At 58.3% G+C, this 17,518-nt stretch overlaps 1 protein-coding gene across 1 annotated transcript; it reads left to right on the plus strand.

Annotated features, from left to right (window-relative positions):
• Positions 1-820: 820 nt before the first annotated feature.
• SOX18 (SRY-box transcription factor 18) lies at positions 821-4,572 on the plus strand. The gene is made up of 2 exons (XM_084296804.1): positions 821-1,502; positions 3,559-4,572. The coding sequence occupies exons 1-2, from the start codon at positions 1,094-1,096 to the stop codon at positions 4,407-4,409; spliced, it is 1,260 nt and encodes a 419-aa protein (XP_084152930.1). The 5' UTR covers positions 821-1,093; the 3' UTR covers positions 4,410-4,572.
• Positions 4,573-17,518: the final 12,946 nt, after the last annotated feature.

Genomic DNA, 17,518 nt, shown 5'->3' on the forward strand with positions numbered 1-17,518 from the left:
AAGGGGGGGGACAAGCAGCCGGGAGGCAGCGTGCCACGGGCACGGCGCGTGCGGCCGCAGCGTGGCCGTGCCAGCCCCAAGCAGAGCAGCTCAGGGCAGTTTTTGGCTGCTGTCGTCCTGCCGGTGATGCCACCGTTCCTCAAAAGTGCCTAAGCCACCAGGGCTGCGTTTCTTTGCATGTGAAGGGATCTGAAAATCAAGGGGAAATTTCTCCAGCCATCCCCGAGAGCCCCACCGGGGTATTGCCGGGGGAAGAGGGCTCGCCCCTGCCTCCAGCCCAAGGCTGCTCCTGACCCCGAGCGGCGAAGGCTGGCCAAAACACACACACGAAAGGAGTCGTAAGAAAAATAAACGCCAAGCCCCAGGCATCCCGGTCCCCCTGCAAACACGCAGCAAATCTAAACACTTCCCCGGGGCTGCGGGAGGCTCTGGCAGACTTCAAGTAGCCAAAAAAGGGGCTTGAAAGAAAAAAATAAAAAAAGAAGGAAAAAAAATTAAAAAAAAAAAAAGAAGGAAAAAAAAATAAAGAAAGAAAAAGAAGGAAAAGGAGGGAGACAAAAAAAATGAATAGCCCTCCTCCTTGGGAGGAAGGGAACCGGGTAGCGGCGTCCACACCGGTCCCAACCCAGCCCTCCCCAGGCGGCTTCTTCCTGCCTGTGCCTGGGGACGCCCCCCTTCCTCTTCCTCCTCCTCCTCCTCCTCCCCCTCATCGCCTCCTCCTCCTCCTCCTCTTCTCCCTCTCCCTCTCCTCCTCCTCCTCCTCCTCCTCCTCCTCCCCTTCGCCCCGCTGATTGGTCCAGCCCGGCTATATTTTGCCCCTTCCAGCCCAGCATCATCCCAAAAGTTTTTTTTTGGGGGGAAAGGGGGAAAAAAAAAAAAAAAAAAAAAAAAGAACAAGAAACAAAACAAAAAAAGGGCAAAAGAAAAGAAACCAAAACAAAACAAGCCGACCCCCAGATCCCCCCCTGAAGGCGAGGGAAGCGAGCGGCGGCGCTCCTTGCTCGGCGGCTGCTGGAGCCGGTGGGACGCAGCGGGGACTCGATTCTCTCTCCGGCACCCGCTCGGGTCGGACACAAAGTGCTGTCCAGCTGGAATGAATATATCTGAGTCAAACTACTGCCGAGAGGAGATATCGCAACCCCGGGGCGACTGTTCATGGGTCACCGCCGCCGTGCCGGCCGCTGAGCCCGGGCTCGCCTTCGCGCGCCCCCCGGGAGCTGCATCACCCTCCAGCCGCACGCCCAGCCCCGAGCCAAACTTCGCCTTTGGCCCCGGTGCTACGGCTCCCGGTGCGGCCCCCGGCGCGGCCCCCAGCCGTACGCCCAGTCCCGAACCGGGCTATGGATACAGCCCCCCGGCGGGTCGCACCGAAGGCAAGGCCGGCGAGGATTCCCGTATCCGCCGGCCCATGAACGCCTTCATGGTCTGGGCGAAGGATGAGCGCAAGCGGCTGGCGCAGCAGAACCCCGACCTGCACAACGCCGTGCTCAGCAAGATGCTGGGTGAGCGGGCTGGGGCGGCACGGAGAGGGGGAGACGGGGATGGGGGATGCGGGATCGCGGGGTTGGGGTTGGTGGGGTGCGGGGTTGGGGGTGTGGGTTGCCGGTTTGGGGTGGCGGGATGGCTGTGATGTAGGGATGGGGGTGTGGGGTGCCAGGGAACGGGGCTGGGGATGTGGGTTGGAGAGGTACGGGGTATGGGGATGTAGGATTTGAGGCTGTGGGACTCATAGATACAGGGCTGGGGGTGTGGGGTGCCAGGGAATGGGGCTGGGGATGTGAGCTGGCAAGGTACAGGGTATGGGGATGTAGGATTTGAGGCTGTGGGAGTCACAGATACGGGGCTGGGGGTGTGGGATGCCAAGGTATGAGGCTGGGGATGTGGGCTGCAAAGGTATTGGGGAATGGGGATGTAGGATGTGGGGCTGCAGGACTCACAGATAAAGGGCTGGGGGTATGGGATGCCAGGGTACAGGGCTGAGGATGTGGGCTGTGGGGGTACGGGGTATCAGAATGTAGGATTTGAGGCTGTGGGACGCACAGATACAGGTCTGGGGTTGTAGGATGCCAGGGTACGGGGCTGAGAATGTGGGCTGCAGAGGTATGGGGTATGGGGATGTAGGATGTGGGGCTGTGGGATGCACAGACACGGGGCTGGGCATGTGGACTACATGGGTATGGGGCTGGGGATGAAGCAGTGCAGGGCTGGGGACACGGGCTCCAGGGGTGTGGGGCAGTGGGATGCACAGATACAGGGCTGGGGATGTAGGTTGCTGGGGTATGGGGCTGAGGATGTGGGCTGCAAAGGTTTAGGGCTGCAGGATGCAGGGATACGGGGCTGGGAATGTGCATTACAAGGTATGGGGCTGGGATGCACAGATACAGGGGTATGGGGCAGTGGGATGCAAAGATATGGGGCTGGGGATGTAGTTTGCTGGGGTAAAGGGCTAAGAATGTGGGCTGCAAATATATAGGGCTGCAGGATGCAGGGATATGGGGCTGGGGACGTGGGGTACACAGCTATGGGGCTGGGGACGTGAGCTGCAAGAGTGCGGGGCTGCAGGATACAGGGACACGGAGCTGCCTGTGGATGGCAGGGGTATGGGGCAGCGGGATGCAGGAATACGGGGCTGGGGACGCAGGCTGTAGGGTACGGGGTGTCGGGATGTAGGCTGTGAGAGTACGGGGCTGTGGAGTGCAGGCTGCGAGGAGACGAGGCAGTGGGATTAGGGGAAGGACAGGGGAGAGGCTGGAAGGGGACAGGACTGCGGGATGGCGACTGAGGATATAGGGCTGCAGGGACGGGGAGCTGCGGGACGTGGGCTGTGAGGTTAGAGGGTTGTGGCAGGCAGCCCCTGAGGATATGGGACCAAAGGATGCAGGGATGTCGGGCTGTGGGACCAAGGGCTGCGGGGCGCAGCGCTAACAGTCCATGGGATTTGGTGTTGTAGGATGTGGGACACCGAGGCTGTGGGATGCGGGGATGCAGGGAAGGCTGTGGGATGTGGGAACACGCAGCTGGGGAGATGCAGGATGCGGGAATACGGGGCTGCAGGATGCGGGGTACACGAGCAAAGGATGCGGGATGTGGGAACACGGGAAGCAGGATATGGGTAGACGGAGCCGCAGGATGCGGGGCTACGGGAAGCAGGATATGGCCAGCTGGGGCAGCAGGATGCAGGGACACGGGGCTGCGGGGCGCAGGGACGGGGGGTTCAGGATACGGGGCTGCAGGGCACGGATTTGGGGACAGGAATTTGGGCTGCAGAGGTGCAGGGCTGTGGGGTGGGATGCAGGGAATTGGACACCCCAGGGTTGTAGGGGGAATCTGGTCCCCCACTTCCCCGGGATTTTGCACCCCTGTTCCCCTCTGCACCAAAGCACTGGGCACGCGGGGACAACCCCGCTCGGGGTCCCGCTCCCCGTCCCCAATTTGTGCCAGCACCGGGACCCAGCTCAGGCACAGAGCTGGTCAAGGGACCCCCAACACCCTGTGGGTGCCCCTTCCCCGTGTGCCCCCTCCGGCCCCTCTCACAGAGCTTCGTTTCCCCCTTTCCAGGCCAGTCGTGGAAGGCGCTGAGCGCCAGCGACAAGCGTCCCTTCGTGGAAGAGGCCGAGCGGCTGCGAATCCAGCACCTCCAGGATCACCCCAACTACAAGTACCGCCCGAGGAGAAAGAAGCAAGCCAAGAAAATCAAGAGGATGGAACCCAATATCCTCCTCCATAACCTTTCCCAGCCTTGCAGTGACAACTTCAGCATGAGTCACCACGGCGGCAGCCAGCCGGGCCACCCCCAGCCTCCCCCACTTAACCACTTCAGAGAACTCCACTCCATGGGGTCGGATATTGAAAACTATGGCTTGCCAACTCCTGAGATGTCTCCCTTGGATGTCTTGGAACAGACCGAGCCGGCGTTTTTCCCTCCGCACATGCAGGATGACTGCAACATGATGCCCTTTCGCGGCTACCACCACCATCACCAGATGGAGTTTCCCCAGGAGAAGTGCATCGGGCGGGACGTGGCCGTGCCCTATGCGCAGACCCCGTCGCACTTGGCCGACGCCATGAGGACTCCCCATCCCTCCAGCATATACTACAACCAGATGTGCTCGGGGACTCAGAACGGGCTTTCCGCCCACCTGGGCCAGCTCTCGCCCCCGCCCGAAGCCCACCACATGGAGAGCGTGGATCACTTGAACCAAAGCGAGCTGTGGACGGACGTTGACCGCAACGAGTTCGATCAGTATTTGAACATGAGCAGGACTCGTCCCGACGCCTCGGGACTCCCTTACCACGTCTCCCTCTCCAAAGTGACTCCTAGAAGCATCTCCTGCGAGGAGAGCAGCTTGATATCCGCCCTGTCCGACGCCAGCAGCGCCGTTTACTACAGCCCCTGCATCACCGGTTAGGTTGGCCCCACCGTGCCACGTGCTCACCGTGCGAGAGCCCCGGCAGCGCCCGCTCTCCATCCGAACCGAGAAGCCATCCTCCTTTAACCACGAGCTCCATGATATTTAGAGTATCTCATTAAATGCATCGCTTTCTTTTTTTCTCTCTTTTTTTTTTTTTTTTAAAGAAAAACAATCAATCATGCTGAACTCACTGATATACCGTATGCCTATATAACACATAGACGCCTTTCCAAAGCAAGGTTAACGCACGCACTAGCCTGCCCGCTGCTCTCCCTGCCCTCTCGGCGGGGCTCAGCTGCAGCTCCCGACCAGTTCGGGGGCGTTTTTAGGCGAACTACAGTGAATCCTGCCTGAAACAACTACTAACAGGACGACCAGAGCCGCCTGCCCCACTATCTAACCCCAGGGCAGGCGAACTCACGCAGGGGGGGAGATTTAGGAAGCCTTTGCAGGGGCCGTGGAAGACTCGGTGCCCAGTAGTGGTGGTCTTTAGGACAGTTTTTACTGTATTCTCAGCAATATATTTTAATTGGGCAACAAAACTATATTTTTACTAAGCATTTTTTTTTATATATAAAATGATATTTAATGTCTTTGTCGTTGTTTTTGGTTTTTTTTTTTTTTTTTTTTTTTATTATTAGACTTTTAAAAAAATAAATCAAGGGATATCCATGAGATCTAAAGCATTTATGTAGCAAAGCTGGATTTAAAAAAAAAAAGAAAAAAAAAAGAAAAAAAAAAGAAAAAAAAAATGAAGAAAAAAAAAAGGGGGGGGGAAAGGAGATATTTTGTGAAAAGGGAATGACAATGTAAATATTGTGGAACAATCGACTGGAATTTTGTACAAAAGAAAAATACGACTGCAAACACTTTTATTGTCTAGAACTGTAAGGAGAGCAAACTGTTTGATACTGGTTAATTATTAAAACATCTTCAGCTAATTGCTCCCATCTTGTGCGCTTGTTGTGTGAACACATATTTTCCGCAAATCCATGTTGTCCCAACCATTTCCAGATTGCTGTATCCGTTGATGAATGTTCTGACAACCTGGCAGGCTGCGCGGATTCGGGGGCTGCCGCCAGCCGCCTCGGGCTGGGCGCGGGGCCGCGGCTCCGGCAGCGCCCTACGGGGCCGGGGGGGTGCTCGAGGCCGACCCCCGTGCCCACCGATGCGCCCTGCGGGAGAAAGCAGCTGTTCTCAGATACACGGCATCTAATAAAACCTGCCATATCCTCCTCTCGAGCCATGCCTTCGTGTGGTTATTACCCCGAGCCGGCGGGGAGGTGGGGAGGGGGAAGGCGTCGCCGCGCGCTCGCCCCGTTTTCCTGCGAAACTGCCCCAAAATCGAGTCCGTTCTCTCCAAACTCTCAACGCATTCACTCACAGCATCCTCATTGGAGCTCCCAAACCCTCCCAGCTGCCTTCCTGCCCAGGTAACAGAGGGTCCTCCCTTCTCCTGTCCCCACCAAGCACCCCCCGTCCCGGCCCTGCACGCCCCGTTGCGCACGGCTCTTGGTGCTAAAGGCAGCGCTTGCGACCCCCAGGTCGGAGAAGCAGAGCTGACAATCTGTTGCATAAAACGCTGGTGGCATCCGTTCCTTGAACGATGAGTGATTTAAACCAGGCTGATATAGCCAAAAAAGGCTATTAAAAAAAAAGAAAAAAAAAAAATGAATAGAAGAAGAGTTTTTTGTTGTTGTTGTTGGCAAAGAATTGCCTTTTAGGGGAAATGGATATTTAACAAATGACATTAATTTTCGAGCTTCTCCTAAATTAAATTCACATTAGTGTTAACAGGACTAAATCCTGACTCACTTTTTTTTATGTGAAGTGCTAATAAAATGAACCCGTTTGGGGGCTGGCGATGCGTTCCCATTAAACGGCAGAAACGAACCTCATTGTGTTGCCATATACAGTATGTAAAAAGGGGGAATACATGGAAAAATGACATCATTACCTACACGGGAGGGCTGGCGGCCGGCCGCGAGTGGTGTGTCCGACGTGTGCCAGAATCGGAGCTGAAACAAACAAACAAAACACGAAATGAGAAGCATCCTGTGCCGCCGCCGATGACTATGAAAGGAAGCAGCCTTCTATAGGCTCCGTCCCACGCCGGTCCCAGCAGCAGCCCGAGAGGAAGGAGACGAGGGATAAAAAAGAAAAGCCCTGACTTCTTTTCCAGGTACCTTCCCCGCGAGCATGCGATCATTTCCTGCGATTAAGGAGCATCGCTCCAGCCGCCCCGCGCCCCTCTGCCCGCAGCGCCCGGGGGAAGGCGGCGGTGTGGCAGAGCTCAGAGGAAGCCTCGGGTGATTTTTCTGCAGCAGAAATCCCCTGCCTTCCCCGCCGCTGGCTCCTCGGGCCGTGCCAGGGTCCCAGCTCGCAGGGCTGGGAGCCCCAGGGTGGTTTTCAGCTGCTGCTCTTTGCTCTGGAGACGCTGGGATCCGACGTGCCCTCGTTTTAGGGGTGCCCAGGGCTGGGCGTGCGCTGGTTTCCCAAAGCACCTGTGCTGTAAAATTGTTGAAAATGTGGCCCTGTCGTGAGCTGGATGGAGTGGGGTGTCCTCACTTTGTGCCCTAGGATGCTCCACAAAGTCAGGGCAGGTACCAGCAGGCAGGAACCCGCAGTGAGGGCTGGTTATCCCGTTATCCCTCCTCAGCATCACCCCACAAATACATCACTCAGGTACAAACACGGGTCCCCAGCACCAAAATCCCTGCCCTGCACACCCCCAGGTGGCACCCGGGGTTCCCTCCTTGCTGAATGCCCACGGACAGCAGCGAGCACAGCACCCTGCCCCAGAGACACAACGTGGTGCCATCGCTGCTGCGGCGCTCTGAACGCACACAGTGGTGCCAGGGCAATTCGTGGTGGTGCTGGGGTGATTTGCAGCAGCCAGAGCTGTCCCTGGACAGACAGACAACCAGCTCAGGATACCTCGCTGGTGGCTCTGGCTCTGCATTCAGCCAAGCTCCCTGTGCCATGCTCCCACACCGCTCCACAGCTCCCAGCAAAACCTTCGCCTCCTCCTGCACAACCCCCCGCCGCCCCGAGCTGTGTGTTTTTATTAATAATAAAGCCTAATTGCAAGCGAGCCCGTGAACAATGCTCGACTCCCCCCTGTCCCGCTGGCCAGCCCTACGCCAGGTCGCGGCCAGCGGGGAAATGAGAAAGAAGGAAAACGAGCGAGGAAGAAAACAGGAGCCCAGGTTTGGGTCAGATAACAGGAGGCAGAAGGGCTGGTGCCAGACGATGGTTTCTGGCCAAACCCTGCGGTGATGCTGCTCACTGCTTTGTGCAGCTTTTTTCACCTAACCCTGCCTTTTGGGTGTCAAACACATCAAGAAGCATCCTCAGTGGCTGGACCGGGACCTGCCCTCCAGCCTGGTGCCTCTGTGGGCAGCTTGATCCCAAACCACCGGCGTTTTTGGCAGCAGGGGGGAGGTTTCAGCCCCCCCGGCCCCATTTCTGGCATGAGGCAGGAGGGCTGCATGGCACCCAGGCTGCTCCAGCCCCATTAGCACAGGCGCTCTCTCCAGCCACTCGTTGCGTTAGGACCGATGGCAAAACCACCTCCTGCGTTCCCCTGGCATCAGCCCTTTGGATTTGTGTGGGTTTGCTCAGTTTTGGGGCCAGATAATGAAGCCACGATGCAGGCAGCTCAGGAGGGAGGCAATCTGTGTCCCGCAGCACCCGGGGGGCTCAGCCTGGTCGCCCCCATCACCTCCCTCTGTCCTGTGGGCGCATCCTGCGCCGCTCGCTGGGGCCGGCGGCGCACGTGGGTCGAGTGCTTTTATTTTTAACATCCTCTCCTTCCCTGCCCCCAGCCCCTTCTGGCCCAGCCGAGGCCAGGAAACAACAGGCGGGCGTTTTATTTCGCTGAGAGCCGGCCGAGGGGTGGTCAGGTGTTGCATGGAAATGGAAATGGACTTTGCTGGAATAGTTTGGGGATGATTTCACTGCTGTTATGGCTCAGGCTGGGGCTGTTACCACGCAGCCCCTTTCTGATTTTTATGACTTAATCTCTCCAAAGCTCCGTGCCTGATGGCTTCGGACTGGGGAGGAGGAGCGAGGGGCTCTTAGCAGGTCGTTACCGCAGAAATGTGGGGGAAGAATTTGACAGGTATATCTAAAAACTGACAGGCGCATCCTGCCGCCTTGCCTGGGGACGGCTGCGGGGTCGGGGAGGGGAGGCAGCCCCAGGACCTGCGTGGCTGTGGGCTGGTGGTGGCTGCTCCATGTCCCCTGGGGCTCTGGGGCTGTGGCTCCCCCTGGACTCGCTGCTCCCATGCACCTGGGTGCACTTGTGCGCACCACGCACACCCGCCCTGCCCTCCCCGTGCCACCTGCCACGGTGCTGCGGTGTGATCATGAGTGTGTGTGCATCCAAAAACACGTGTGTGCAAGCACGTGTGTGTGTGTGCACCAACACGTGTGCATCTGAGCGTAGACGCATTGCTGCGTGCGCCCACGCGTGCACAAATGTGTGCACATCCCCGTGTTTTGGTGTGCATGCAGCTGAGCGCGTGTGTGTGCAAAGCACGTGTCCATTTTATTCTGTCTTTTTTTTTTAATCTGTTTTTTTTCTATCTGCACATGTGTGAACCTGCACGTGCATCCATGCGTGTGCCTCTGTGTGTGTGCGCACACCCGTGTGAGCACGTGGATGCGCATCCGTGTCTCCCGGCACCCGCGTGTGCACGCATCTGTAGCCATGTGCACACCCGTGTGTGTGTGTGTGTGTGTGTGTGTTCTGCTGGAGGCTCGCTGGTCAGGTTTATAGCCCTTCTGGTTTTTTTTATGGCATTATAGAGTGCTCGATGACATCACCCAAATATTAAAACAGCATGTGCCAGCCGGACCGTCCCGGCAACGCGCAGCTCCGGGCTCGGCGCTCCCCAGGCTGAAGCCAGCAGCGGCCCCGGGGCACCCGCGGGCGGCCGGAGCCGTCCTCGGTGGAGAGCAGCAGGGGAGGGAACGGTGGCACGCGCCCGGGGACGCGCAGCCTGGATGAAGTCATCCCTGCTGGGACTCGGAGGGGGAGTTTGAGCCTCTCAGTCCATGCCGAGTCCCGCATCAGGGCCCCAAACCCCTGCAGCAGGCAGGGGCACCCTTATTTTGGGTGCTCGGAGCCTCCCGTCGCTGCGTCGGAGGGAAGGGGAGGATGCTGCCGGCGCGGTGCCGTGGGTCCCTGTCCCACCCCGTGGCACAAGGCGGCTGCTCCGGAGGTTTTGACGCAGAAAAAGGTCCACCGAAAAAAAAAAAATAAAAAAAAATAATAATAATAATGAAATGAAGATTTATCAAAACCAAACCTGTTTGTGGGAAATGGCTCCAAAACATTTCCTGACTGCTCGAGAAAACGAGCGCTGGAAAAAAAAAAAAAAAAAAAAAAAAGTTTCCATTTTTTTTAGATTGGAAGCAAGTTACTCGGAACTGTAACTGCGGTACGCGCCGTAAAGGTTAACCAAAGGGAAAAGGTTGAAGCGTGAAGAAAGGTTTAAAATGTTCCCAGCACAGCCTTTCCCGACTGAGCCGAAGAAAAGGTTGTCTCCGTTTCTCAGCTCCCAAACTTTCCCAAACTTTCTGCTTTGCAGCCCAGTTTGGGAAAGGAAATGTTTTAAAATCTCAACACTTCTTGCAGGACAGGAAAGCCACGGCTTCCTCCGTGGCCCTGATGAGCGGTGCTGAGCTGCAGCTCCTGCCCATCCCCAGCCCACCCAAACCCCCCCAGGAGCTCTCCCAGGCAATATTCCCTAAATTCTGCCCGCTTCGGTGGGTGTGGGCTCAGCTCCTGGGGCTGAGCTCAGCAGGGAGAGGAAGGCTCAGCAGAGGCTGAGGTTTGCTCGTGGATTTCTGAGCCTTCTTCCTGAAAAACAGCTAGAGCGAGGGTGTTTTTTTTCTCCCCATTGCTCTGCTGGCTGTGGTGGGCAGATGGGGGCAGCTGCCAGCAGAAAAACAGGTCCAAGGCGTCAAAAAACCTTCAGCCTTTGCAAAAGAAAAAGAAAAGAAGTCAGCAAGGAGTCCTTAAGCCCGTCCTTGAAAGGCTTTGCAGCCTGGAACTGATTTTTCCTCAGCATCTCCTCACTCCTGGCATTGCCCACACCCTGCACCAGGTCCCACCACCAGCCCCTGGCCCCTCAGCCCCCAGGTCCCACCACTCACCCAGCAGTGGGAACCCAACGCTCTGGGCCAAAAAGGAGCCAGGTTTGGTCCTCGTTGCGTGCCTCATGGGGCACTCTGGGGGCTTGTTCCACCCAGAAGCTCTTGGCTGGGCTCAGCCCCACAGACACCCAGCCAGAGCCACCTTGTGCTCCTTTTTGGGGCTGAGCCGGTGATGCTGCAATGCATCCGGAGGCTGTAGGGTCATGGGGAAGGTTGGGAGTGTTCTCTGGAGGTGTCCTAACACAACCCAACTCAACACAACTATTGCAACCAACTGTCTAACCTAATGCAATGCAACCAGGCCAACACCTCCTAACCCAAGCTTAACCAGCCCTAACCAACCCAACACAACCAACACAACACAACTAACTTACCCCAACCAAATCAATCCGCCTAACCCAACCCAAACTAACCTGACCTAAAATAACCTACAAAACCCAGCCTAACCAACCCAACCAACCTAACTCAACCCAACCCAACCCAACCTAACCTAATCCAACCTAACCTAACCTGCTTAACCCGTGCTAACCAACCCAACCAACCTAACTCGACCCAACCCAACCAACTCAACCTAGCCTACTGAGCCCAACCTAACCTAATCTAACCTAACTAACCTAACCTAACCTAACCAAACCTAACCTAACCTAACCAATTTAACCCAGCCTAACCAACCTAACTCGACCCAACCCAACCAACTCAACCTAGCCTACTGAACCTAACCTAACCTAACCTAACCTAACCTAACCTAACCTAATTAACTTAACCCAGCCTAACCAACCCAACCGACCTAACTCAACCCAACCCAACCCAACCCAACCCAATCAACTCAACCTAGCCTACTGAATCCAATCTAACCTGACCTAATCTAACCTAACTAACCTAACCTAACCTAACCTAACCTAACCTAACCTAACCTAGCCTAACCTAACCAATTTAACCCAGCCTAACCAACCCAACCAACCTACCTCAACCCAATCAACTCAACCTAGCCTACCCAACCCAACCCAACCCAACCCCATCTCCCACACAGACCACGTCCACCCATCTCCTTCCGCGCAGCCCTCGTGGGACCCGGCGAGGGTCTCAGTGGACACCTCTCCCTCCTCGTGCTCACCGACCCCAGGGGGTTGAGGTTGGTGGGGAGCTGAATCACGTCCCCCCCGCCGGAGCGGGAGCGTCACAGACTGTCTGAGGCTCGTCAGGAGAGTCAGGCCAGGCCGCGCGGGGCCGCTCTGGGAAGCCATCCAGCCATCCGCTGGAGAGAGGAGTCTGCCTAAAAATGACTCTCCTGGCTCCTCTCCACACTCCGACCGTCCCATATGGAACGAATGTACATTTTCCATCAATTGTTTGTATTTTTCATTTAAAGAAAGAAGGGGAGGGGGGGGGGGAGGCAGAAAGAAAAGGGGCTATACATATATGCGAAGCATCAGTGACAGCAGATAGGCCCCATCGCAGAGAGGGAGAAACACTGGCCGGCGTTCAAGAGACTCAAACGTATGGTATGAAACAATAAATTTTAAGTGTGTTTTGACATATTTGGTGGTCTCTGCCTCGCGCTTAATGAGCGTTGGTCCATGCTACAGGGGAGCCGCGCAGCTCGGGGTGGTTGGCAGGACGTGAGGAAGGGCCGGCGGCCAGCGAGGCCGGAGGTGGACGTCGAGGTGGTCCCGGAGTGTGTGCCCTGAGGGGATGGGGCACGGGGACAGGGCACGGGGATGGGGATTGGGAACAGGGCACGGGGACGAGGCACGGGGATGGGGCACGGGGACTGCACCGGCAGAACTGGGGGAGGTGATGCTGTAGGAACTGACACACCTTGGTACCCACGGGGGATGAGCTCCATCCTAGCGATGCCAATTTGCAAAAAAAGCAGCATCGGGAGGTGGATCAGGGTTAAAATTGATGGACGGGGTTGCTGCTCGGTGATGTATCCGGGCCGAGCAGCATGCACGGCACAGCGGGGCACGCTCCGGCCCTGCCCCACGTGCTGCTCGGCTTTTTGGGGACCTGGCTTGTGTCTCCGCCGGCTCAGCCCCAGCCTCTCCGCACCGCTGCATCTCTCGGGCTGCAGCAGGAGCACGGGCTCCCACGTCGAGATGGCTGCGAGGAGCCGGAGAGGAGCTGCAGAAGAGCGGGGAGCGCAGGGCTGCACGCAGCGCGTCCCCCGCACCGCCCGGCCGCTGTGCCAGGGCTGCCCGGCTCCCCCCGGTGATGGGGTTTGATCAGAAAGATGGACATGAAAGTGGAGCTTGGCTCTGTTTTCTCTCTCATTCAGAACATTCAAAAACTATTAACTGTGGTGGGGGTAAAAAAGCAGCTGGTTTTAATATCGTGCTCTTCCAATTGTGTTTCTCTCTTTTTTTTTTTTTTTTTGCTTCTCTTTTTTTTTTTTTTTTTTTTTTTTTTTTGCTTTTCGCGAGCACTTTAAGTGACATGGTTACATGTATTTGATTAAAAAGCTGTAATTCAACGAGTGCGTTTTCTTGTACTGTACAAAACTGCTTAAAGACACAGGATTTATTTATGGTGGTCTCCTGGTTTTCTAGCTCTGCTGAAAGACAAGATGACAGGGAAATCAAGGAAGGGGGAGACGATAGCGGTAGACACGGAGAAGCGATCCCGTCTGCCTTTCCCAGTGCAGGGAACATGATCAAGTCCTTTCCTCCAGCACAGGAAAAATCCCATTAGCACCGATGTAGGACTCAGCCTGCTGCCACCGGGCTGGTCCTGGGGCCATCTGCCCACCCTCGGGTGCCCCATGGGTGCGGGTCCGGAGGCGCCAGCCCCTTTTTGGCATCCCTGAGGTTGGGTCTTGGCTCTCAGCGGTGTTTGGGGAGCGGCTGCAATATCCTCGCTCAATCCACGGGGCTAAAAAGCCTGGAGAAGCAACGTGAGGGTGATGGATGAGGTGGGGACCCCGGGCTGGCAAAACAGTGACAAAACCCGCTGCGACCCCGGGGGGACATGGAGAGGGACACCCAGGTTTTGGAGACGCGGGACCCGGCTCAGGCAGAGCTGTTTCCTCGCCATGCCAGCTCCGTGGGATGCTGCCAGCGCGCAGCAGAGCCCATCCCAAGCCAGCAGCTCCAATTCCTAAGGAGGAAAAGGCCTTTATGAGATCCCAGCAAGGAGCCGGGGCCGCTGAGAGCCCGCAATCGCCTCCTGTTAACCCTGGCATCTCCCGGCTCGGTGCCACGCTCGCCTGGATCCTGCTGGGTTTTTGCTTCAGAAGAGACGTGCTGGTCCCCAAAAGGCAGCAGGGGCGCAGAGGAGGTGAGGGTAACACAGGGCTGCTCCCAGGGCAATCCCAGCTGTGGTCGGGGCTCACCCCGGTGAGGCTGTGGGGTCCCCTGGCTGTGCACCCCTCGAGCACCCCAATAACCTCATCTCCCAGCCTCCACGGGCCGTGGCACAGCTGCACACGGATTCTCTGCCCCGAGCTGGTCTCTGCTGGCTGCAGCTCTTTGCATTTCCCCGGGCCTGGTGGCTCGTGTGCGTGTGATGCCAGCCCCACTGCGGAAAGCGGCCCCACCCGGGGATGGTTTCGCCTCTCGCACCCGGCTTCGCTCACGCACCACAAAACCTCCCCCGGTTCCTGCACCTCTCCTGGCCCTGCACCCGAGGCTGACAGCCCCAGGGACGCAGGCACGACAATCCCCGCCACCCAAAGCCACCCGGGGGCACCCTGCCTGTCGCCCCCCATCCCAAATTCCCCATCCCTGCTGGCGGGGACGTTCTGCCCGGCCGCTTCCAGCCGCCTCTTTTCCTTGGCTCGCCCCTGCCCAGGGATCACCTGCAGTTCAGCTGATTTATGAACGGAGAATTTTTCGAGCTCCGTTTCCTTTTCATTGTTGTTTCAGTTGCTGCGCTCGCTTCCGCCCGCCTTTGAATAACTCCTGCCATGCTGCAAGCGATGAGAAAGGCTGCGGGTAAACACTCACACTCGGCCCGCGAGCCGGGCGGACGCACCGGAGGAAAACCCTTCTCCCCACCCCACCGCAGCCCCCGGCCCCAAACCCGAGGTGCCCGCGGGGATGGGGCTGCCCAGGAGCTGCCCCCCTCCCCGGATGGTGCTGGCAGGGAGCAGAGCCCACCAGCACCTCCCCGTTTTCCCACGGGTGAGGTTTGGGAGCAGGGACCCTCCACGCTGGGTGCCAGCACCTCACCCCCCCTCACGTCGCAGCCCCCGGAGGGCTGCAGCCCTTCAGCGCTGTGGTTTTGGGGAATGCAGCCCTGGGTGTTGTGGTGGGACGTGTGGTTTTCCTGGAGGGACCCCGAGAAGTGCCTGGCGGTGGCTTTGTCCCCACGTGGAGGGCAGGGTCCCCCCCCCCCTGCCCCCCACATCCCGGGGTGCTGCTCCCAGCCCCGGTCCCACGCTGTGCGTGCCCGCACCGGGGGTGACGTCTGTCCTCACCCCCCAGCAGTGCTGTTACCCACTGGGGTGCAAAGGGGGAGCTCTGGAGAGTTGACTCTGGCTTGATTTACAACAATAAAAAAAAAAAAAGGCAAGGAAACCCATCTGCAATCTCAGCTCACCCCACAGAGCCCAACCTCTTCCCTTGCAGGGCGCAGCGGCGCACCCACCCCCCTCCTGCGCCCACCCGGGGCCACCAAGGAAAACCCCAAGGCGGCCCCCTGCCAGGCACCCAGGGCTTGGTCCCTGCGTCCCCCGTGTCCCCCTGTGTCCCCCGTGTCCCCGTCCCCATCTCAGCCTGCGCCCATTGTCCTGCCCTTCCTCCCGCCCGCCCCGGGGCCGGGGGAAAACAGGAAGCTCTCCCCAGCGTGCGGCTGCGGAAATGAGACAAACGGGCTGGAGCGGCCGCGAGGACGGCGGGCGGAAGCGGACAGGATATTTGGAACGGCCGGCGAATTCTTGGGCTTATCTCTGCGCCGCAGAGGCCCAGGAGTCCTTACAAAACAGCGCCCAGCTGGAGCGAGGCCCGCGGCCGGCACCGGGGCCGGGGCTGCGTCCTCGTCCCGTGGCACCGCGAGCGGTGGCGGGGTGCTGGTGGCAAGGAGGGGACGTCCCCGGCATGGGGAGGGATGGGGACAGTGGGAGCCCTGCTCCTGGCTCTGCAATGGGTGCCCTTGGAGCAGGTTTTGGGTGCCCTTGGTGAGGCTCCTGTGTCCCCATGGTGGTTGCAGAAGGGACCCAATGGCGATGCACCAGCACCCCCAACCCGTTTGCTCCTTTCTAGCCCCTCCAGCTGGTGCTTGCCTGTTTCTGAATTATTTTTCATCATAATGCCCCATTAATGACTCGCTCTCAGCACACAAAGCCTGGCTAGAGAATAGAAATGGGTCCGGGCTGCCCAAAGACGATGTTCCCGCAGCGGTTCCCAAAAGTTGGCCGCGGGGCAGCAAGGTGCTGGGGGAGCTGGGGGAGCTGCAGCCATCCCCAGCTCAGTGCTGGGTCTTTGGTGGAGTCAGGCCCCGGTTCATTAATTTATTGTGAAAATTAAGCAGTGGCTCTGCAGCTGGGGCACCCTGGAGAGTGTGAGTGGCACATGACGTGGCACCGCTATCACCGCGTGTCCCCAAACCCACTGGGGGGCATTGGTGGGGGCATTTTTGGAGACCAAGAGCGTCGGTGGCACAGGAGATGCCCAAGCACGGGTGGAGGTGCCACCCCACGAGGACACGGGGACACCAGGGCTGCTCGCCCCGCGCCGAGGGCTGCCGAGGGCAGCGGAGCCGAATTTCGCGGCTGTGGGGGGGAAGGGTGTGATGGGTCACTCTGGAAGAGGCTGAGACTCCTCCTCTGCGTGGAGGAAGACAAAGAATGGAAGCGGCTGCACATTGCAACACATCCCCAGCGAGCACAATGGAAATGCCATCCTCCTTCTTGTGAAACAGAAACCTCATATGATCTCGCTGAGGGCTGGAGACGCTCTTGTAGGTCTGGCCGGGATGGTTTTCCACACGCAGGGGAAGGGGGCAGTGGGGACTCTGCGCCCTCCCGCTCCGAGAGAGCTGCCCTCTGCCACCGCGGCACGAGGAGCAGGCAGAGGGTCCCCACCTCTGCCTTCATCCCTCCTCCTCCTCCTCCTCTCTGCCCCCAGCCCACCCTCGGTGCCCAGCTCTCCCTGTCACCCCCATGCGGTGCCAAAACACCGCCGCTCCCTCCCGGGCACGCAGAAAATCCGACGCGCAGCCAGAGGTGTGTGCACCCCTGCAGCCCCCTCCCGCCCCTCCGGCTGCGCTCGAGGGCTTGTAAATAAACTTCTTTCTCCCTTTATGCTCTTGACCCGAGATTTAATTAGACCCCCGCTTCCTGCCTATATGAAAAATCACTTCCCCGAGCAGGTGGCTCCGATACCGCCGGGGCTGTTGTTGTGGTGTTTTTTTGGGGGAGGGGTTGGGGGGAAAGGTGGTAAATGGGGGGAAGAGTTTGTTGTTTATTTTCGTATTTACAAAGCGCAGCTTTTTCCTGGTGCCGGGCATGGGAAGAGGGGGCAGGATGTGACCTTCATCCATCTCCTCCTCGCTCACACAATGCGGACTCGAGCGCCGCGGGCCGCCGCCGGCATTGTCCCCGCAGCGCCGGGCACCTCCCGCCCCGCGCCGCCGGCACCTGGCGCCCGCCGGCACCGCCGCCACCCCCAGCTGGGCCCCGCCATCGCACACATGCACTGAAAAACAGAAAAAAAAAAAAAATAAAAAAAAAAGAGCAAGGTTGCAGATTTCCTCTCTGCAAAACAACCGGGAGCGCCGAGCGAGGCGGCGGCGTGGGAAGGAGGGAGCAGAGCCCCGAAGCAGCCCCGGTTGTCACCCTCGTGGTGCTGCAGGGAGGATGCTGTGTGGGCACGGATCTGTCGTGCATCTCGCAGGCTGTCCTCTCCATCCTCTCCATCCTGTCCTGTCCTGTCCGTTCTGTCTCTCTTGGGAGCCTTTCCCTACACCAGGACCCCGTAGGATAGGGTCAGAGTGCGCTGCCC

The sequence above is a fragment of the Netta rufina genome, assembly GCF_964035555.1.
Source record: "Netta rufina genome assembly, chromosome: 16".
Classification (NCBI taxonomy): Eukaryota; Metazoa; Chordata; class Aves; order Anseriformes; family Anatidae; genus Netta; species Netta rufina.